This window comes from Procambarus clarkii, chromosome 47 (genome assembly GCF_040958095.1).
Source record: "Procambarus clarkii isolate CNS0578487 chromosome 47, FALCON_Pclarkii_2.0, whole genome shotgun sequence".
Lineage (NCBI taxonomy): Eukaryota > Metazoa > Arthropoda > Malacostraca > Decapoda > Cambaridae > Procambarus > Procambarus clarkii.
Window position 1 is genome coordinate 26,746,513 of NC_091196.1, and position 21,938 is coordinate 26,768,450.

A 21,938-nucleotide genomic window follows, 5' to 3' on the forward strand; every position below is an offset into this window, starting at 1 on the left:
TAATATGACCGCCCCTGACTAACCTATGTTCCCCGCGCGCCTCAGACTGTAGGATGAGACTAGCCCCTAGTGTTTGACCTCTGACCATGGACAGAGAGATAAAAGGATAGAGTTGTGACTATTTAATTGTTTCAAGCACAGGTTGGACATATATACATGAGTAACTTAGTGTCTTGGGGTAACTTAGTTACTTAGTGTAACTTAGCGCCCGGAGTAGTCTATTTCTTCCACTCACCCCTATTCCATCACTTTTGGGTTCTCTCTCTCTCTCTCTCTCTCAAATATCCTAAGGAAACTACTCCAAGCTTGTACTAAGGAGGCACCCTTCTTGAGCCCGGATGGGCACATGTATAAGCATGTAGATGGGGTCGCCATGGGTTCTCCCCTAGGTGTCTTGTTTGCAAACTTCTACATGGGTACCATCGAGCAAAAAGTCTTAGTCGACATGAACATGAAACCGGCCATATACTGCAGGTATGTTGACGACATTTTTACACAGGTACCTGATGTCAGACATCTGCAGGAGTTGAAGGAGGCATTTGAGCGGAGTTCCGTGCTGCGTTTCACTTATGAGATGGAAAAGGATGGGAAGCTGCCCTTTCTAGATGTAACAGTCATGGAAAAGAGCGGAGGTTTCCACACTGCAGTCTACACTAAGGAAACGAACATAGGAATGTGCCTAAATGCCAAAAGCGACTGCCCAGATAGGTACAAAAGGAGTGTTGTTAACGCATATGTCGACCGTGCTCTCAGCCACAGCTCAGAATGGAAGCAAGTCGACGAAGAACTCTGTAGGGTAAGGCAGGTCCTAGTCAACAACGGCTTCTCCAATGGTTTCGTCGAAGACATCATAAGAAGGAAAGTGAAACGCCATGCAACCTCTGAAGAGACAACCAACACAACACCTATACCCCCTATTAGACTATTTTACAGGAACTTCTTTTCCACAGCTCATAAAACGGAGGAAAGGGTCCTGAAAGATATTGTTAATAGAAACGTTATCCCTACAGACAAAAATCAGAGGATACAACTGACGATTTACTATAAAACCAGAAAAACGGCCAACCTACTCATGAGAAACTCTCCAGACACAAAACAGAACGCTTTAAAAGAGACTAACGTCGTCTATGCCTTCAAATGCCCTCTTGGGGACTGTAAGCTCCAAAAAACCCAGTATATAGGCAAGACAACAACATCTCTTTCTAGGCGTTTAACGATGCATAAGCAACAGGGCTCCATTAAGGAACATATAATCTCTTCCCACAACCAAACCATCGCCAGAGAAATCCTACTAAACAACACAGAAATCATCGATAGATACAGCGATCGCAGGCGCCTTGACGTTTGCGAGGCATTACACATCAAGAAGTCAACACCAGCAATCAACAGCCAATTAATGCACAACTATATTCTACCCACCTCAAGACTCCGCTCCAATATAGAAGCATCAAGAAATATGGACCAATAGGCTTTCTACAATCACTTCCATTCAATACCCATTGTTTCATGTTCTGGCTTGTGTTGATGAAATTAATACCCTATTAATACCACCTCACCCCATCCACCTCACTCAAATGTAGATATAAACAAAATCGGAGATGTGTAAGTTCACTAAGTAATTAAGTTACCCCAAGACACTAAGTTACTCATGTATATATGTCCAACCTGTGCTTGAAACAATTAAATAGTCACAACTCTATCCTTTTATCTCTCTGTCCATGGTCAGAGGTCAGACACTAGGGGCTAGTCTCATCCTACAGTCTGAGGCGCGCGGGGAACATAGGTTAGTCAGGGGCGGTCATATTAGGTCGTCTCAAGCACTGGCATATATATATATATATATATATATATATATATATATATATATATATACATATATATATGTAAGGGGTACCCGGCTTCACTCGGGTCTCTCCCCACTTTTTCCACCTCTTCCCCACTCTTCATCCCATCTCCTCCCTTGACCCCATCGTCCCCATTACCCTGTTCCCCCTCTCTGTCCCCCGCCCCTCATCCTCCCACATTCCTTCCTCTCCCCCTTCTTTCAGAGAATTTATTTCTAAGAAGCACTGAAACGACTATATGGGTCTCTTGAGAAAATATATTATTACAATCAGTAAAAACTCTTGGGAAATCACACCAAATACTTCACACCCGAGTCTGAAAATCGCATGGGAGGTGTATATGAATATTAATACATCTTAAAGCATTTAAGCTAGGCCTATCCGAGCCAGCATTTGTCAGTCCCACACCCCAGACCATTCCCCGTGCAAAGTTAAGTGAGTGCCGTCCCCTGGTGCCGTCCACTGGTGCCGTCCCCTGGTGCCGTCCACTGGTGCCGTCCCCTGGTGCCGTCCACTGGTGCCGTCCCCTGGTGCCGTCCACTGGTGCCGTCCCCTGGTGCCGTCCACTGGTGCCGTCCCCTGGTGCCGTCCCCTGGTGCCGTCCCCTGGTGCCGTCCACTGGTGCCGTCCCCTGGTGCCGTCCACTGGTGCCGTCCCCTGGTGCCGTCCACTGGTGCCGTCCCCTGGTGCCGTCCACTGGTGCCGTCCCCTGGTGCCGTCCACTGGTGCCGTCCACTGGTGCCGTCCACTGGTGCCGTCCACTGGTGCCGTCCACTGGTGCCGTCCACTGGTACCGTCCACTGGTGCCGTCCACTGGTGCTGTCCACTGGTGCCGTCCACTGATGCCGTCCACTGGTGCCGTCCCCTGGTGCCGTCCACTGGTGCTGTCCACTGGTGCCGTCCCCTGGTGCCGTCCACTGGTGCCGTCCACTGGTGCCGTCCCCTGGTGCCGTCCACTGGTGCCGTCCCCTGGTGCCGTCCACTGGTGCCGTCCCCTGGTGCCGTCCCCTGGTGCCGTCCCCTGGTGCCGTCCACTGGTGCCGTCCCCTGGTGCCGTCCACTGGTGCCGTCCCCTGGTGCCGTCCACTGGTGCCGTCCCCTGGTGCCGTCCACTGGTGCCGTCCCCTGGTGCCGTCCACTGGTGCCGTCCACTGGTGCCGTCCACTGGTGCCGTCCACTGGTGCCGTCCACTGGTGCCGTCCACTGGTACCGTCCACTGGTGCCGTCCACTGGTGCTGTCCACTGGTGCCGTCCACTGATGCCGTCCACTGGTGCCGTCCCCTGGTGCCGTCCACTGGTGCCGTCCACTGGTGCCGTCCCCTGGTGCCGTTCCCTGGTGCCGTCCCCTGGTGCCGTCCATTGGTGCCGTCCCCTGGTGCCGTCCACTGGTGCCGTCCACTGGTGCCGTCCCCTGGTGCCGTCCCCTGGTGCCGTCCACTGGTGCCGTCCACTGGTGCCGTCCACTGGTGCCGTCCACTGGTGCCGTCCCCTGGTGCCGTCCACTGGTGCCGTCCACTGGTGCCGTCCCCTGGTGCCGTCCCCTGGTGCCGTCCATTGGTGCCGTCCCCTGGTGCCGTCCCCTGGTGCCGTCCATTGGTGCCGTCCACTGGTGCCGTCCCCTGGTGCCATCCCCTGGTGCCGTCCACTGGTGCCGTCCCCTGGTGCCGTCCCCTGATGCCGTCCATTGGTGCCGTCCCCTGGTGCCGTCCACTGGTGCCGTCCATTGGTGCCGTCCCCTGGTGCCGTCCACTGGTGCCGTCCACTGGTGCCGTCCCCTGGTGCCGTCCCCTGGTGCCGTCCACTGGTGCCGTCCCCTGGTGCCGTCCCATGGTGCCGTCCCCTGGTGCCGTCCATTGGTGCCGTCCCCTGGTGCCGTCCCCTGGTGCCGTCCACTGGTGCCGTCCCCTGGTGCCGTCCCCTGGTGCCGTCCCCTGGTGCCGTCCCCTGGTGCCGTCCACTGGTGCCGTCCCCTGGTGCCGTCCCCTGGTGCCGTCCACTGGTGCCGTCCACTGGTGCCGTCCACTGGTGCCGTCCCCTGGTGCCGTCCCCTGGTGCCGTCCACTGGTACCGTCTACTGGTACCGTCCACTGGTACTGTCCACTGGTGCCGTCCACTGGTGCCGTCCCCTGGTGCCGTCCACTGGTGCCGTCCCCTGGTGCCGTCCCCTGGTGCCGTCCATCGGTGCCGCCCCCTGGTGCCGTCCACTGGTGCCGTCCACTGGTGCCGTCCCCTGGTGCCGTCCACTGGTGCCGTCCCCATGTGCCGTCCCCTGGTTCCGTCCATTGGTGCCGTCCACTGGTGCCGTCCACTGATGCCGTCCCCTGGTACCGTCCACTGGTGCCGTCCACTGGTGCCGTCCACTGGTGCCGTCCACTGGTGCCGTCCCCTGGTGCCGTCCCCTGGTACCGTCCACTGGTGCCGTCCAATGGTGCCGTCCACTGGTGCCGTCCACTGGTGCCGTCCACTGGTGCCGTCCACTGGTGCCGTCCTCTGGTGCCGTCCACTGGTGCCGTCCACTGGTGCCGTCCACTGCTGCCGTCCCCTGGTGCCGTCCACTGGTGCCGTCCACTGGTACCGTCCACTGGTGCCGTCCACTGGTGCCGTCCTCTGGTGCCCTCCACTGGTGCCGTCCACTGGTGCCGTCCACTGGTGCCGTCCCCTGGTGCCGTCCCCTGGTGCCGTGCACTGGTGCCGTGCACTGGTGCCGTCCACTGGTGCCGTCCACTGGTTCCGTCCACTGGTGCCGTCCACTGGTGCCGTCCACTGATGCCGTCCACTGGTGCCGTCCACTGGTACCGTCCACTGGTGCCGTCCTCTGGTGCCCCCACTGGTGCCGTCCACTGGTGCCGTCCACTGGTGCCCCCCTGGTGCCGTCCCCTGGTGCCGTCCACTGGTGCCCCCTGGTGCCGTCCACTGGTGCCGTCCACTGGTGCCGTCCACTGGTGCCGTCCACTGGTGCCGTCCACTGGTACCGTCCCCTGGTGCCGTCCACTGGTGCCCCCACTGTTGCCGTCCACTGGTGTCCCCCTGGTGCCGTCCATTGGTGCCGTCCCCTGGTGCCGTCCCCTGGTGCCGTCCACTGGTGCCCCCACTGTTGCCGTCCACTGGTGTCCCCCTGGTGCCGTCCCCTGGTGCCCCCCTGGTGCCGTCCACTGGTGACCCCCTGGGGCGGCCCCGGTGCCGTCCACTGGTGCCGTCCCCTGGTGCCCCCCTGGTGCCGTCCACTGGTGCCCCCCTGGTGCCGTCCCCTGGTGCCGTCCACTGGTGCCGTCCACTGGTGCCGTCCCCTGGTGCCCCCCTGGTGCCCCCACTGGTGCCGTCCCCTGGTGCCGTCCACTGGTGCCCCCCTGGTGCCGTCCCCTGGTGCCGTCCACTGGTGCCCCCACTGGTGCCGTCCCCTGGTGCCGTCCACTGGTGTCCCCCTGGTGCCGTCCCCTGGTGCCGTCCACTGGTGCCGTCCACTGGTGCTTTCCCCTGGTGCCCCCCTGGTGCCGTCCACTGGTGCCCCCCTGGTGCCGTCCCCTGGTGCCGTCCACTGGTGCTGTCCCCTGGTGCCCCCCTGGTGCCGTCCACTGGTGCCCCCCTGGTGCCTTTCCCTGGTGCCGTCCACTGGTGCCCCCCTGGTGCCGTCCCCTGGTGCCGTCCACTGGTGCTGTCCCCTGGTGCCGTCCCCTGGTGCCGTCCCCTGGTGCCGTCCACTGGTGCCGTCCCCTGGTGCCGTCCACTGGTGCCCCCCTGGTGCCGTCCACTGGTGCCCCCCTGGTGCCCCCCTGGTGCCGTCCACTGGTGCTGTCCCCTGGTGCCCCCCTGGTGCCGTCCCCTGGTGCCCCCACTGGTGCCGTCCACTGGTGCCGTCCACTGGTGCCGTCCCCTGGTGCCGTCCACTGGTGCCCCCCTGGTGCCGTCCACTGGTGCCCCCCTGGTGCCCCCCTGGTGCCGTCCACTGGTGCTGTCCCCTGGTGCCCCCCTGGTGCCGTCCCCTGGTGCCCCCACTGGTGCCGTCCACTGGTGCCGTCCACTGGTGCCGTCCCCTGGTGCCCCCCTGGTGCCCCCACTGGTGCCGTCCCCTGGTGCCGTCCACTGGTGCCCCCCTGGTGCCGTCCCCTGGTGCCGTCCACTGGTGCCGTCCACTGGTGCCCCCCTGGTGCCGTCCACTGGTGCCGTCCCCTGGTGCCGTCCACTGGTGCCCCCACTGATGCCGTCCCCTGGTGCCGTCCACTGGTGCCCCCCTGGTGCCGTCCCCTGGTGCCGTCCACTGGTGCCGTCAACTGGTGCCCCCCTGGTGCCGTCCCTTGGTGCCGTCCACTGGTGCCCCCCTGGTGCCGTCCCTTGGTGCCGTCCACTGGTGCCGTCAACTGGTGCCCCCCTGGTGCCGTCCCCTGGTGCCGTCCACTGGTGCCCCCCTGGTGCCGTCCCTTGGTGCCGTCCCCTGGTGCCCCCCTGGTGCCGTCCACTGGTGCCCCCCTGGTGCCGTCCCCTGGTGCCGTCTCCTGGTGCCCCCCTGGTGCCCCCACTGATGCCGTCCCCTGGTGCCGTCCACTGGTGCCCCCCTGGTGCCGTCCCCTGGTGCCGTCCACTGGTGCCGTCAACTGGTGCCCCCCTGGTGCCGTCCACTGGTGCCGTCCACTGCTGCCGTCCCCTGGTGCCGTCCACTGGTGCCGTCCACTGGTGCCGTCCACTGGTGCCGTCCACTGGTGCCGTCTACTGGTACCGTCCACTGGTGCCGTCCCCTGGTGCCGTCCCCTGGTGCCGTCCCCTGGTGCCGTCCCCTGGTGCCGTCCCCTGGTGCCGTCCCCTGGTGCCGTCCCCTGGTGCCGTCCACTGGTGCCGTCCCCTGGTGCCGTCCACTGGTGCCGTCCACTGGTGCCGTCCACTGGTACCGTCCACTGGTGCCGTCCCCTGGTGCCGTCCCCTGGTGCCGTCCCCTGGTGCCGTCCCCTGGTGCAGTCCCCTGGTGCCGTCCACTGGTGCCGTCCCCTGGTGCCGTCCCCTGGTGCCGTCCCCTGGTGCCGTCCACTGGTGCCGTCCCCTGGTGCCGTCCCCTGGTGCCGTCCCCTGGTGCCGTCCACTGGTGCCGTCCACTGGTGCCGTCCACTGGTGCCGTCCACTGGTGCCGTCCCCTGGTGCCGTCCACTGGTGCCGTCCACTGGTGCCGACCACTAGTGCCGTCCACTGGTGCCGTCCCCTGGTGCCGTCCCCTGGTGCCGTCCCCTGGTGCCCCTGCACCTGTTCCTCTTGTGACGGCGAAAGAGGAGTCAATTATTATTGGAAAACGCCAAGCCCTTACGACTATATAGCACTTGGAAGGGGTCAGGATAAGGATTTGGGATGGGACGGTGGGAAAGTAATGGTGCCTAACCACTTAATAGACGGTCTGGGATTGAATACGCTGACCTGCATGAAGCGAGACCTTCGCTCTACCGTCACAGCCCAATTGGTTGGGCTGTGACGGCGACAGACGTCACTCCTGTTCTGAGTGCTCAGACACGTAATAAAACCCGGGACTCAACTCTCTGACACGGAATTCAATGCCGTAATACTCACACTCAGCGTTGGAAATGTGTCCAAAAGCTGACACACTCATTCAGAGTGACTGTTACCACTGATGCCACTCAGCTCCTCCAAGCCATAACTCTCAGGTGCTGGGGTCTGCATTTCACAAATAATCAGTGACGGAGTCTGAGTATTTCTCCTGTGGCTCCCATCCCCCTGTTGGCCTCGGAATGCATGATAGACTTGATGAGTTAGCCAAAGCCTGGGCTCTCAAAGTGAGTGTTTGTTTGATCAACTGCTCAAAGGCAATCCTCTTCCTGGAGTGCCTTGGTGCCTTGGTGCCTTGGTGCCTTGGTGCCTTGGTGCCTTGGTGCCTTGGTGCCTTGGTGCCTTGGTGCCTTGATGCCTTGGTGCCTTGGTGCCTTGGAGCCTTGGTGCCTTGGTGCCTTGGTGCCTTGGTGCCTTGGTGCCTTGGTGCCTTGGTGCCTTGGTGCCTTGGTGACTTGGAGCCTTGGTGCCTTGGTGCCTTGGTGCCTTGGAGGCCAGCAACACATCGGCAACTGGAGCAAAATTTTGTCAACTTCAGACTTCAGTTGAAAGTCACACTAGTTACTTCATATGTCATCATTTAATTACGCAGTTAGAGGTACATATCTTTCAGTCAGCCACTGAGGTCAGCAGAGATAAGCAGACCTACTACTGCTAAGCTTTGGTCAGCAGAGCTAAGCAGACCTACTACTGCTAAGCTTTGGTCAGCAGAGCTAAGCAGACCTACTACTGCTAAGCTTAGGTCAGCAGAGCTAAGCAGACCTACTACTGCTAAGCTTAAGTCAGCAGAGCTAAGCAGACCTACTACTGCTAAGCTTTGGTCAGCAGAGATAAGCAGACATACTACTGCTAAGCTTAGGTCAGCAGAGCTAAGCAGACCTACTACTGCTAAGCTTTGGTCAGCAGAGATAAGCAGACATACTACTGCTAAGCTTAAGTCAGCAGAGCTAAGCAGACCTACTACTGCTGTAACACTGTAAAAGTGTTTGGGTTAGTTTATTTAAAATATATATAGAATATGAGTCACAGACAGGGATTTGGAAAGGCGCCAGTTGTCTGCCTGAGATCTCACACCTCAAAGCGTTAATGACCTCAAGTGACTTGAGGTCAGATCATGAGAATTTCACCTTGCTTCCGCTAAGCTCTTAATTGTAGGCTGGTAGCCTTCAAACAAGCCGACGTTTAAGGAGTGGCTTGGTAGTGCCGGAGGCTATCTACTTGTGGGCGGAGTTAGCTACTAGGTTCCCCAATATAAACTCGGAGAGCTATCCAGCAAAAAAGGCATTAACAGACAGAGCAGCAGACGAGAGAGAGACGACGTCCCTACCAGGGAGGCTGTCGGCCGGCAGGGGCGAGACAGTCTCTGTCAACTACAGACCCCCCCCCCCTCTCTATTCAACTTAGACTCAGTCCTCGGTGAGTGAACATTAAGGTGACTTGGTCGTGTTTTACAAGTGTTGTGTGATGATCAGGGGCAGTCAAGTTGTAGGGTTCTCGAATTCTTGGATGATGACTCACTTTGCATATTAAACTGGAACATTTTAATTGAATTGCTAAATTATGATACTTCATGGGAAATATAATTATGAATTTATTATTTAAATTGTGTTTAACTTTGTTCCCTAGAGATTTTGAGTTGAGGTGAGAAAGCCTCTGTGGTTACTGGTTTCATGATATTAACGAGTACATGTTTGGAGTTGATACATGGTACAGAGGGAACATACTAATAATGAACTCATGATAACATCTTTTGAGAATTTTGTGATACAGGCAAGTTCCATTCCTTGTCTTGTATGTAATGATCATGAATGGATGGTGGCAGCATTTCGTCTTCTACTATCTACTCTTCTACGTCTACTATCTACTCTTCTACTTCTACCTATCTGCACCTCTCCCTCCGCCCTTCTCTAAACTCTCACTTTCAACTAATGACCCTCCTCGCTCCTCCCACCTCCCTACCTCTCACCCCAAACCCTCACTAATTACTTCACTATTCATTTCTTTCCTCTCGTTTTCTCTTATACGTTTGTGGCAATGATTCTGTATTCTAGAGTTCTCTCTAGAGTTTCGGGTAGCTGATCCAGTTACGGCTCCTTGTAGTCTTAGCACCTAGGTAGTCAAATACCTAGGTTACAAGGTGTTGAACGAGAGAGGTTGCCTTAGGAACTCTGGAGGGTGCTCTAGAATAGTTAGCTAACTGGGGACGGGATAACGGACTAGAGAGAGCTGTTTCCCCCGGCCTCGTTAGTTAACTGGGGGGTGGAATAATGGACAAGATAGAGCTATTTCCCCCACCCCCCGTTACAATGATGGCAGCGGTGTTGAACAATGTTTAAGGTATTGGTGTTCTTTTAACATTGTTCAGTCCCACGTGTCTTTTTGCCGCTCAGGCGCTATCAGGGAGATCTTGACAGGTGTTTAATATTCGCGAGTTAGCGAACTTTTTTCAGGTTAGGAGATAGTGATTCTCTGGTGTTGTGTTTAGTGATTTTGTGAGTTTTGTGGTGTTCAGGGAATGTTCACCAGAACTTGCGTGTGTAGTGATTTATGTTAGTAATAAGATTTGGCGATTTGGGAACTTAGCGGTGTTGGTAGTGCAGGTCAGCTGAGTGTGACAGGTGACCTCGCATGTCCCACGGGGACACCCAGCCACCGCTGGTCTCCAGGTCAGTGGGGAGTGGCAGGTGTAGTTTTTAAGTAGTGGTTCTGCTCAGATTATTGCGATCGACTGTTTTACTCCATTTGAACGCAATAACCCGAGGTGTACTGGTCTTGTACAGCATGCTAGGGGGAGCCTTAGTATGTCAGTAGACTTCACGTTGGGGACGCTCGACGTTAGATAGTCTGGTCACAGGGGTGGCAACAGTTTGGAGTTGTTGAACGGCGGAGATGCTAGGGAGACACTCTGGGTCACGTAGGTGGCTGTAGGTTAAGGGTGGGAGTAATGGTTAATTATGTACTTAAGATTAGGAACGGTACAGTTAAGTTTAGGCTAGTGTTTTGTCTATTAGTGTTGATTTTTTTTTGTGACAAGTTAAAAGTAGTGATGACCTTATTCTCTCTTCTCTAACTTTACTCTGTTACTGTTTTATGTTCCACCAAGTCAATATCATTCAGAGTTAATTGAATTATTAAAAATTGAAGTGTAGTTGTTGCCAGGAGGAGAGCGGTATGATAGGACTGTGTAACCCTATACAAACTACAGGGTCACACAACAGCATGGAACACGGGTATTGTCGCCTTTATGTTCATCCACAGGTGGGAGCCCGAAGAGAGGAGAGGCGCGACGCATATGCAGAAGAGAGAGACGGCTGCTGTGTACCACACTCAGGGAAGTTCCTCACCACCACGACGACCAGCCCCCTACCTGGATGTCAGGGCCACCACCACCACCATCACCCCAGGGGACCCCGAGATACAGCCCTCTCGGTCGGTCAACATTGGTCTACCCAGTGGACCCCAAGACGGACGGACCCCAGGGGACCCCAAGACGGACGGACCCCCAGTGGACCCCAGGTCGTTCTGCAGACGACCCCAGACGACCCAGTAATGATGGAAGAGGAGCAACAACGACTCCAGTCTGTCCCACCAACATCGGTCTACCCAGGATGGACCCCAGGACGGACAGACCCCCAATGGACCCCAGGTCGCTTGTCAAAGACCCATGGGAGGAGGAAGAGAGAAGAAAGAAGAAAGAAGAGAGAAGAAAGAAGAGAGAAGAAAGAAGAGAGAAGAAAGAAGAAGATAAGCCAAGCTGAGACACGATACCTAGTGTCCCTTGCTGGTGTCAGCATTATTGCATGGAGCGTAATTGCAAGACAGGATCGTTTGCCTTGACTGGCCGCCCCTCCTACAAGCATGTTGCTCTGTTGAGTGATTCTTCCTGTGTCATGCGGACTTGATGTGGCTGTCAGAAGTAGCTCTCTGAAGGAGGCGTGCTGGAGCAACAGGGAGGAAGAAGAGTAGGATGGGATTTCTACTGTTGGCAACTATATGAAGGTCTCGAAACTTGTAGTCCCTATAGCTGTGAAGAACCCCAATATACGTCTCTCATGGTGACTGACGTAGGGCCAATTACAGATCAGCTGGGACAACCGAATTCCACGGTCCTGTGCTCAGTTCAAGTAGTAACGGCTTTCGGGTTGACCAAGTGTTGTTGTGCGTTAACGACGGAGAAGCGACGGAGGCAGTTGTGTTGAAGAAATGTGGTACAGGATTATCTACAAGACCAAGCAGTGACGTCGCCCAGCCAGAGACAATGGACGTCTGTCTACATATTTCATTTTTTAGAGTAGGATGATGTATATTTGTTTAGCTAGGATGTATTTTTTTTTTCGTTAATAAAGTTGTTGCACACAGCTAGCTTGCTTTAGCAGTGTTGCAAAAACTTTATTTCGGGGAGAAGGGGAGATGTAACACTGTAAAAGTGTTTGGGTTAGTTTATTTAAAATATATATAGAATATGAGTCACAGACAGGGATTTGGAAAGGCGCCAGTTGTCTGCCTGAGATCTCACACCTCAAAGCGTTAATGACCTCAAGTGACCTGAGGTCAGATCATGAGAATTTCACCTTGCTTCCGCTAAGCTCTTAATTGTAGGCTGGTAGCCTTCAAACAAGCCGACGTTTAAGGAGTGGCTTGGTAGTGCCGGAGGCTATCTACTTGTGGGCGGAGTTAGCTACTAGGTTCCCCAATATAAACTCGGAGAGCTATCCAGCAAAAAAGGCATTAACAGACAGAGCAGCAGACGAGAGAGAGACGACGTCCCTACCAGGGAGGCTGTCGGCCGGCAGGGGCGAGACAGTCTCTGTCAACTACAGACCCCCCCCCCCCTCTCTATTCAACTTAGACTCAGTCCTCGGTGAGTGAACATTAAGGTGACTTGGTCGTGTTTTACAAGTGTTGTGTGATGATCAGGGGCAGTCAAGTTGTAGGGTTCTCGAATTCTTGGATGATGACTCACTTTGCATATTAAACTGGAACATTTTAATTGAATTGCTAAATTATGATACTTCATGGGAAATATAATTATGAATTTATTATTTAAATTGTGTTTAACTTTGTTCCCTAGAGATTTTGAGTTGAGGTGAGAAAGCCTCTGTGGTTACTGGTTTCATGATATTAACGAGTACATGTTTGGAGTTGATACATGGTACAGAGGGAACATACTAATAATGAACTCATGATAACATCTTTTGAGAATTTTGTGATACAGGCAAGTTCCATTCCTTGTCTTGTATGTAATGATCATGAATGGATGGTGGCAGCATTTCGTCTTCTACTATCTACTCTTCTACGTCTACTATCTACTCTTCTACTTCTACCTATCTGCACCTCTCCCTCCGCCCTTCTCTAAACTCTCACTTTCAACTAATGACCCTCCTCGCTCCTCCCACCTCCCTACCTCTCACCCCAAACCCTCACTAATTACTTCACTATTCATTTCTTTCCTCTCGTTTTCTCTTATACGTTTGTGGCAATGATTCTGTATTCTAGAGTTCTCTCTAGAGTTTCGGGTAGCTGATCAAGTGACGGCGCCTTGTAGTCTTAGCACCTAGGTAGTCGAATACCTAGGTTACAAGGTGTTGAACGAGAGAGGCTGCCTTAGGAACTCTGGGAGTGCTCTAGAATAGTTAGCTAACTGGGGACGGGATAACGGACTAGAGAGAGCTGTTTCCCCCGGCCTCGTTAGTTAACTGGGGGGTGGAATAATGGACAAGATAGAGCTATTTCCCCCACCCCCCGTTACACTGCTAAGCTTAAGTCAGCAGAGCTAAGCAGACCTACTACTGCTAAGCTTAAGTCAGCAGAGCTAAGCAGACCTACAACTGCTAAGCTTAAGTCAGAAGAGCTAAGCAGACCTACTACTGCTAAGCTTAAGTCTGCAGAGCTAAGCAGACCTACTACTTTTTAAGCTTAAGTCAGAAGAGCTAAGCAGACCTACTACTGCTAAGCTTAAGTCAGCAGAGCTAAGCAGACCTACTACTTTTTAAGCTTAAGTCAGCAGAGCTAAGCAGACCTACTACTGCTAAGCTTAAGTCAGCAGAGCTAAGCAGACCTACTACTGCTAAGCTTAAGTCAGCAGAGCTAAGCAGACCTACTACTGCTAAGCTTAAGTCAGCAGAGCTAAGCAGACCTATTACTGCTAAGCTTAAGTCAGCAGAGCTAAGCAGACCTACTGCTGCTAAGCTTAAGTTAGCAGAGTTAAGCAGACCTACTACTGCTAAGCTTAAGTCAGCAGAGTTAAGTAGACCTACTACTGCTAAGCTTAAGTCAGCAGAGCTAAGCAGACCTACTACTGCTAAGCTTAAGTCAGCAGAGTTAAGCAGACCTACTACTGCTAAGCTTAAGTCAGCAGAGCTAAGCAGACCTACTACTGCTAAGCTTAAGTCAGCAGAGCTAAGCAGACATACTACTGCTAAGTTTAAGTCAGTAGAGCTAAGCAGACCTACTACTGCTAAGCTTAAGTCAGCAGAGCTAAGCAGACCTACTACTGCTTAGTTTAAGTCAGCAGAGCTAAGCAGACCTACTACTGCTAAGCTTAAGTCAGCAGAGCTAAGCAGACTTACTACTGCTAAGCTTAAGTCAGCAGAGCTAAGCAGACTTACTACTGCTAAGCTTAGCCGCTACTTCAAGTGCTTCTGGCATATTGCACTCAGATAAATATTTTGAAGTAAGTTGGATAATTGTTTTTAACATAATAAGTTAAATACCAGAAAAAGGTATACAAATATATTTAATATATTTTGAACTTTAAGAAGGATTTCAGGATTCTCCCAAATAACGTAAGAGGATATTAATTATTAAGAAAAATATTCCCAAATGAAACTTCTAAATCGAAAAGAAGCCAATTTGAACGTAAAAGAATAACATTTGTGAAGTCGACTTTTTAACGGAAATTTCTTTAAAGAAAAATGTAAGAAAGGTCAAATATATGAGTCGTAACTAAGTAAAAGTGGGATGTATATGACCCCCAGGAACACATCCATCACTACTAGTTGAACTAGAACCCCCGCAAGAGAACCACCTTCCTCGCACTCACACTCTCAACTCTATATTTAATATTACTGTGTTGAGTGGTAAGCTGTAAATAATTCTATGTGACATATCTTCAAAACAATAAAATCAACATAACTTGTCCATAAAGGGTATACATTCCATAGGATCAAGACAAATTATGAGGGAAAAGCACTGGCCGACGGTCGACCCTGGAGCCACTCCATCAGTTTGACTATAATTTATTAAACAAAAACACAGAATCAGAAATAACAAACAAGTTAATAATATTCAATGGTCTTAACCAGTGGAATATTTGTTAATACTCCGAGTTAATACTCCGAGTTAATACTCCGGGCCGAAAGAGCAAAGCTCAACGTTGAGCTTTGCTCTTTTGGCCCGCCTCTCAACTGTCAATCAGCTGTTTACTAACTACTTTTTTTCACACCACACACACACACACACCCTAGGAAGCAGCCCGTGACAGCCGACTAACTCCCAGGTACCTATTTACTGCTAGGTAACAGGGGCATTCAGGGTGAAAGAAACTTTGCCCATTTGTTTCTGCCTGGTGCGGGAATCGAACCCGCGCCACAGAATTACGAGTCCTGCGCGCTATCCACCAGGCTACCAGGCCCCCTAGGCCCTGTGTGTGTGTGTACTCACCTAGTTGTACTCACCTAGTTGTGTCTGCAGGATCGAGCATTGACTCTTGGATCCCGCCTTTCGAGCATCGGTTGTTTACAGCAATGACTCCTGTCCCATTTCCCTATCATACCTGGTTTTAAAATTATGAATAGTATTTGCTTCCGCAACCTGTTCCTGAAGTGCATTCCATTTTCCCACTACTCTCACGCTAAAAGAAAACTTCCTAACATCTCTGTGACTCATCTGAGTTTCAAGCTTCCATCCATGTCCCCTCGTTCTGTTACTATTCCGTGTGAACATTTCGTCTATGTCCACTCTGTCAATCCCTCTGAGTATCTTATACGTTCCTATTATGTCCCCCCTCTCCCTTCTTCTTTCTAGTGTCGTAAGGCACAGTTCCCTCAGGCGCTCCTCATACCCCATCCCTCGTAGCTCTGGGACGAGTCTTGTTGCAAACCTCTGAACATTTTCCAGTTTCATTATATGCTTCTTCAGATGGGGACTCCATGATGAGGCGGCATACTCTAAGACTGGCCTCACGTAGGCAGTGTAAAGGCAGTGTGTGTGTGTGTGTGTGCGTGTGTGTGTGTATGTGTACTCACCTAGTTGCACTCAACTAGTTGTGTTTGCGGGGGTTGAGCTCTGGCTCTTTGGTCCCGCCTCTCAACCGTCAATCAACAGGTGTACAGATTCGTGAGCCTATCGGGCTCTATCATATCTACACTTGAAACTGTGTATGGAGTCAGCCTCCACCACATCTCTTCCTAATGCATTCCATTTGTCCACCACTCTGACACTAATAAAGTTCTTTCTAATATCTCTGTGGCTCATTTGGGCACTCAGTTTGCACCTGTGTCCCCTAGTGCGTGTGGCCCTTGTGTTAAATAGACTGTCTTTATCTACCCTATCAATTCCCTTCAGAATTATCCTTGTTATTATCCTGTACTCTGTGTGCGTCTTATTTACTGTGTTTCTTTGGCTATCTAAACACACACACACACACACACACACACACACACACACACACACACACACACACACACACACACACACACACACACACACACCCGGAGTGTATCGATTCATTTCTCTCAATGTTTGCGGACGATGCTAAAATTATGAGAAGGATTAAAACAGAAGAGGACTGTTTGAGGCTTCAAGAAGACCTAGACAAGCTGAAGGAATGGTCGAACAAATGGTGTGTGTGTGTGTGTGTGTGTGTGTGTGTGTGCGTGCGTGCGTGCGTGTGTACTCACCTAGTTGTACTCACCTAGTTGTGTTTGCGGGGGTTGAGCTCTGGCTCTTTGGTCCCGCCTCTCAACTGTCAATCAACAGGTGTACAGGTTCCTGAGCCTATTGGGCTCTATCATATCTACACTTGAAACTGTGTATGGAGTCAGCCTCCACCACATCACTTCCTAATGCATTACATTTGTCAACCACTCTGACACTAAAAAAGTTCTTTCTAATATCTCTGTGGCTCATTTGGGCGCTCAGTTTCCACCTGTGTCCCCTTGTGCGTGTTCCCCTTGTGTTAAATAGACTGTCTTTATCTACCCTATCAATTCCTTTCAGAATCTTGAATGTGGTGATCATGTCCCCCCTAACTCTTCTGTCTTCCAGCGAAGTGAGGTTTAATTCCCGTAGTCTCTCCTCGTAGCTCATACCTCTCAGCTCGGGTACTAGTCTGGTGGCAAACCTTTGAACCTTTTCCAGTTTAGTCTTATCCTTGACTAGATATGGACTTCATGCTGGGGCTGCATACTCCAGGATTGGCCTGACATATGTGGTATACAAAGTTCTGAATGATTCTTTACACAAGTTTCTGAATGCCGTTCGTATGTTGGCCAACCTGGCATATGCCGCTGATGTTATCCGCTTGATATGTGCTGCAGGAGACAGGTCTGGCGTGATATCAACCCCCAAGTCTTTTTCCTTCTCTGACTCCTGAAGAATTTCCTCTCCCAGATGATACCTTGTATCTGACCTCCTGCTTCCTGCACCTATCTTCATTACATTACATTTGGTTGGGTTAAACTCTAACAACCATTTGTTCGACCATTCCTTCAGCTTGTCTAGGTCTTCTTGAAGCCTCAAACAGTCCTCTTCTGTTTTAATCCTTCTCATAATTTTAGCATCGTCCGCAAACATTGAGAGAAATGAATCGATACACTCCGGGTGTGTGTGTGTGTGTGTGTGTGTGTGTGTGTGTGTGTGTGTGTGTGTGTGTGTGTGTGTTTACTAGTGTTTACTAGTTGTGTTTTTTTGCGGGGGTTGAGCTTTGCTCTTTCGGCCCGCCTCTCAACTGTCAATCAACTGTTTACTAACTACTTTTTTTTTTTTCACACCACACACACACACCCCAGGAAGCAGCCCGTGACAGCTGACTAACTCCCAGGTACCTATTTACTGCTAGGTAACAGGGGCACTTAGGGTGAAAGAAACTTTGCCCATTTGTTTCTGCCTCGTGCGGGAATCGAACCCGCGCCACAGAATTACGAGTCCTGCGCGCTATCCACCAGGCTACGAGGCCCCGTGTGTGTGTGTGTGTGTGTGTGTGTGTGTTTAGATAACCACAGAAACACAGTAAATAAGACGCACACAGAGTGCAGGATAATAACACCCCCCCCCCCTCCCTCTTCACTCACAAGAGATGATTGACGGTGAAGATAACCCAAGAGGCTTCCCTATACCTGTCTGGCAGTTTGCAGACGGCCCGATGATTTAGAGCGCTGTTTGATACCTTAACGACCTTCCCGGGGCCCCCTCGCAAGACGCTAATGGCTGCCAGAAGGCCAATCACGACCTCATATCCTCGGCTACTCTAAACCTCCTCTTTATCCCAAAATCACCGAACGATTGAGGGGAAAAAAATAATATATTATATGCTGTATTGACAGAAGTAATGAACTACAGCTCAAATATACGTGGTTATGTCTCAGGTTTTGTCCGACCCGCCGGAATAAAGTGTAGCGGTTTTGTCCGACCCGCCGGAATAAAGTGTAGCGGTTTTGTCCGACCCGCCGGAGTAATGTGTAGCGGTTTTGTCCGACCCGCCGGAGTACAGTGTAGCGATTTTGTCCGACCCGCCGGAGTACAGTGTAGAGGTTTTGTCCGAGCCGCTGTAGTAAAGCGTAATGGTTTTGTCCGAGCCGCTGTAGTAAAGCGTAATGGTTTTGTCCGAGCCGCTGTAGTAAAGCGTAATGGTTTTGTCCGAGCCGCTGTAGTAAAGCGTAATGGTTTTGTCCGACCCGCTGTAGTAAAGCGTAATGGTTTTGTCCGACCCGCTGTAGTAAAGCGTAATGGTTTTGTCCGACCCGCTGTAGTAAAGCGTAATGGTTTTGTCCGACCCGCTGTAGTAAAGCGTAATGGTTTTGTCCGACCCGCTGTAGTAAAGCGTAATGGTTTTGTCCGACCCGCTGTAGTAAAGCGTAATGGTTTTGTCCGACCCGCTGTAGTAAAGCGTAATGGTTTTGTCCGACCCGCTGTAGTAAAGCGTAATGGTTTTGTCCGACCCGCTGTAGTAAAGTGTAGCGGTTATGACCAAATTTTGCATTTGAGTTACACCATGTTCTCTAGTGTTGCGGGTCGCCTTATTGAGACAACACAAATCTTATTTACTTCGTAAAAGACATTATGGGGAGAAAGCCCGAAGGGTTTATGATTATATAACACCTGGAAACTGTATTGGTACAAGGTGCTGGGATATATGGGCAAGGTGCTGGGATATATGGGCAAGGTGCTGGGATATAAGGGCAAGGTGCTGGGATATAAGGGCAAGGTGCTGGGATATATGGGCAAGGTGCTGGGATATATGGGCAAGGTGCTGGGATATAAGGGCAAGGTGCTGGGATATATGGGCAAGGTGCTGGGATATAAGGGCAAGGTGCTGGGATATAAGGGCAAGGTGCTGGGATATATGGGCAAGGTGCTGGGATATATGGGCAAGGTGCTGGGATATAAGGGCAAGGTGCTGGGATATATGGGCAAGGTGCTGGGATATATGGGCAAGGTGCTGGGATATATGGGCAAGGTGCTGGGATATAAGGGCAAGGTGCTGGGATATAAGGGCAAGGTGCTGGGATATATGGGCAAGGTGCTGGGATATAAGGGCAAGGTGCTGGGATATATGGGCAAGGTGCTGGGATATATGGGCAAGGTGCTGGGATATAAGGGCAAGGTGGTGGGATATATGGGCAAGGTGCTGGGATATAAGGGCAAGGCGCTGGGATATAAGGGCAAGGTGCTGGGGTATAAGGGTAAGGTGCTGGGATATAAGGGCAAGGCGCTGGGATATATGGGCAAGGTGCTGGGATATAAGGGGAAGGTGCTGGGATATATGGACAAGGTGCTGGGATATATGGACAAGGTGCTGGGATATATGGGCAAGGTGCTGGGATATATGGGCAAGGGGCAAGATGCTGGGATATAAGGGCAAGGTGCTGGGATATAAGGGCAAGGTGCTGGGATATATGGGCAAGGTGCTGGGATATAAGGGCAAGGCGCTGGGATATATGGGCAAGGTGCTGGGATATAAGGGCAAGGTGCTGGGATATACGGGCAAGGCGCTGGGATATAAGGGCAAGGCGCTGGGATATAAGGGCAAGGTGCTGGGGTATAAGGGCAAGGTGCTGGGATATAAGGGCAAGGCGCTGGGATATATGTGCAAGGTGCTGGGATATAAGGGCAAGGCGCTGGGATATAAGGGCAAGGTGCTGGGGTATAAGGGCAAGGTGCTGGGATATAAGGGCAAGGTGCTGGGATATAAGGGCAAGGTGCTGGGATATAAGGGCAAGGCGCTGGGATATATGGGCAAGGTGCTGGGATATAAGGGCAAGGTGCTGGGATATAAGGGCAAGGTGCTGGGATATAAGGGCAAGGTGCTGGGATATATGGGCAAGGTGCTGGGATATAAGGGCAAGGCGCTGGGATATATGGGCAAGGTGCTGGGATATAAGGGCAAGGTGCTGGGATATACGGGCAAGGCGCTGGGATATAAGGGCAAGGCGCTGGGATATAAGGGCAAGGTGCTGGGGTATAAGGGCAAGGTGCTGGGATATAAGGGCAAGACGCTGGGATATATGTGCAAGGTGCTGGGATATAAGGGCAAGGCGCTGGGATATAAGGGCAAGGTGCTGGGGTATAAGGGCAAGGTGCTGGGATATAAGGGCAAGGTGCTGGGATATAAGGGCAAGGTGCTGGGATATAAGGGCAAGGCGCTGGGATATATGGGCAAGGTGCTGGGATATAAGGGCAAGGTGCTGGGATATAAGGGCAAGGTGCTGGGATATAAGGGCAAGGTGCTGGGATATAAGGGCAAGGCGCTGGGATATATGTGCAAGGTGCTGGGATATAAGGGCAAGGCGCTGGGATATAAGGGCAAGGTGCTGGGGTATAAGGGCAAGGTGCTGGGATATAAGGGCAAGGTGCTGGGATATAAGGGCAAGGTGCTGGGATATAAGGGCAAGGCGCTGGGATATATGGGCAAGGTGCTGGGATATAAGGGCAAGGTGCTGGGATATAAGGGCAAGGTGCTGGGATATAAGGGCAAGGTGCTGGGATATATGGGCAAGGTGCTGGGATATAAGGGCAAGGCGCTGGGATATATGGGCAAGGTGTTGGGATATAAGGGCAAGGTGCTGGGGTATAAGTTCAAGGTGCTGGGATATAAGGGCAATGCGCTGGGGTATAAGGGCAAGGCGCTGGGATATATGGGCAAGGTGCTGGGATATAAGGGCAAGGTGCTGGGATATATGGGCAAGGCGCTGGGATATAAGGGCAAGGTGCTGGAATATAAGGGCAAGGTGCTGGGGTATAAGGGCAAGGTGCTGGGATATAAGGGCATCGTGCTGGGATATAAGGGCATCGTGCTGGGATATAAGGGCATCGTGCTGGGATATAAGGGCAAGGTGCTGGGATATAAGGGCACGGCGCTGGGATATAAGGGCTAGGCGCTGGGGTATAAGGGCAAGGTGCTGAGATATATGGGCAAGGTGCTGGGATATAAGGGCAAGGTGCTGGGATATATGGGCAAGGTGCTGGGATATAAGGGCAAGGTGCTGGGATATATGGGCAAGGTGCTGGGATATAAGGGCAAGGTGCTGGGATATATGTGCAAAGTGCTGGGATATAAGGGCAAGGTGCTGGGATATAAGGGCAAGGTGCTGGGATATAAGGGCAAGGTGCTGGGATATAAGGGCATCGTGCTGGGATATAAGGGCATCGTGCTGGGATATAAGGGCATCGTGCTGGGATATAAAGGCAAGGTGCTGGGATATAAGGGCAAGGTGCTGGGATATATGGGCAAAGTGCTGGGATATAAGGGCAAGGTGCTGGGATATAAGGGCAAATAATCTGTGATATAAGGAAGTAGTGAAGGACCGGTGCCCATCTTCTTGAACCATTGGTGCTCGAACCCCAACCCTCCAAGCAGCGAGGCCGCCGCTCTACTAACCACCCCAAGACGACGTAATCATTGCCTTGGCATCTTTAATAAAACAGTATAACCAAACGCTTGGTCTCTTCCTCCCCAGTAATTAATGGCCAGCGATAGAGTATAGATATTATCCAATATTTTATTCATTTACTTCTGGGTAACCCTAAGATAGAGAGCGAGAGACACTGAGAAAGAGAGATATTCTCTCTTATAATATAGATACATCGTTAGATATCAACAACGTCGGGGGTGGAATTGATGCTCGCGACGATAACTGACGATAACGCGCGACGATAACGCGGTACACCGCGATCTTATTACGACAAGAGCGGAAAGAAACGCCGCGATATTTCCGGCGTCGCGCCGCGGAGCTCCTCCAACGCCCGCCCGCAGGTGACATCAGCCTTATCACGCGAATCTGACTTACTAATTAAAGTGTAAATTACAAAGTTCAAGTAAGGTCAGGTAACGCC

The 21,938-nt window shown here is 52.1% G+C and overlaps 3 protein-coding genes across 3 annotated transcripts in view; 2 read left to right on the forward strand and 1 right to left on the reverse strand.

Moving 5' to 3' along the window:
* The window catches only part of Gyc88E (Guanylyl cyclase at 88E), a 502,958-nt gene that overhangs the window by 15,460 nt on the left and 465,560 nt on the right, over positions 1 to 21,938 (forward strand). The window lies entirely within an intron of this gene.
* Positions 2,276 to 4,885, reverse strand: LOC138350889 (pro-resilin-like). Its single transcript, XM_069302339.1, has one exon. It carries the CDS (start codon positions 4,883 to 4,885, stop codon positions 2,276 to 2,278), a length of 2,610 nt encoding a protein of 869 aa, XP_069158440.1.
* Positions 19,502 to 20,980, forward strand: LOC138350890 (uncharacterized). The gene is made up of 4 exons (XM_069302340.1): positions 19,502 to 19,804; positions 19,946 to 20,224; positions 20,324 to 20,476; positions 20,561 to 20,980. The coding sequence occupies exons 1-4, from the start codon at positions 19,502 to 19,504 to the stop codon at positions 20,978 to 20,980; spliced, it is 1,155 nt and encodes a 384-aa protein (XP_069158441.1).

Bases quoted from the DNA above. Each gene is read 5' to 3' on its own strand.
- LOC138350890 (XM_069302340.1), top strand. From the start codon at position 19,502: ATGGGCAAGGTGCTGGGATATAAGGGCAAGGCGCTGGGATATATGGGC. The intron at 20,225-20,323 runs GTGCTGGGATAT...CTGGGATATAAG, and splicing joins TGCTGGGATATAAGGGCAAG to GGCAAGGTGCTGGGATATAA. The intron at 20,477-20,560 runs GTGCTGGGATAT...TATAAGGGCAAG, and splicing joins TGCTGGGATATAAGGGCAAG to GTGCTGGGATATAAGGGCAA.
- LOC138350889 (XM_069302339.1), bottom strand. From the start codon at position 4,885: ATGGACGGCACCAGGGGGACACCAGTGGACGGCAACAGTGGGGGCACC.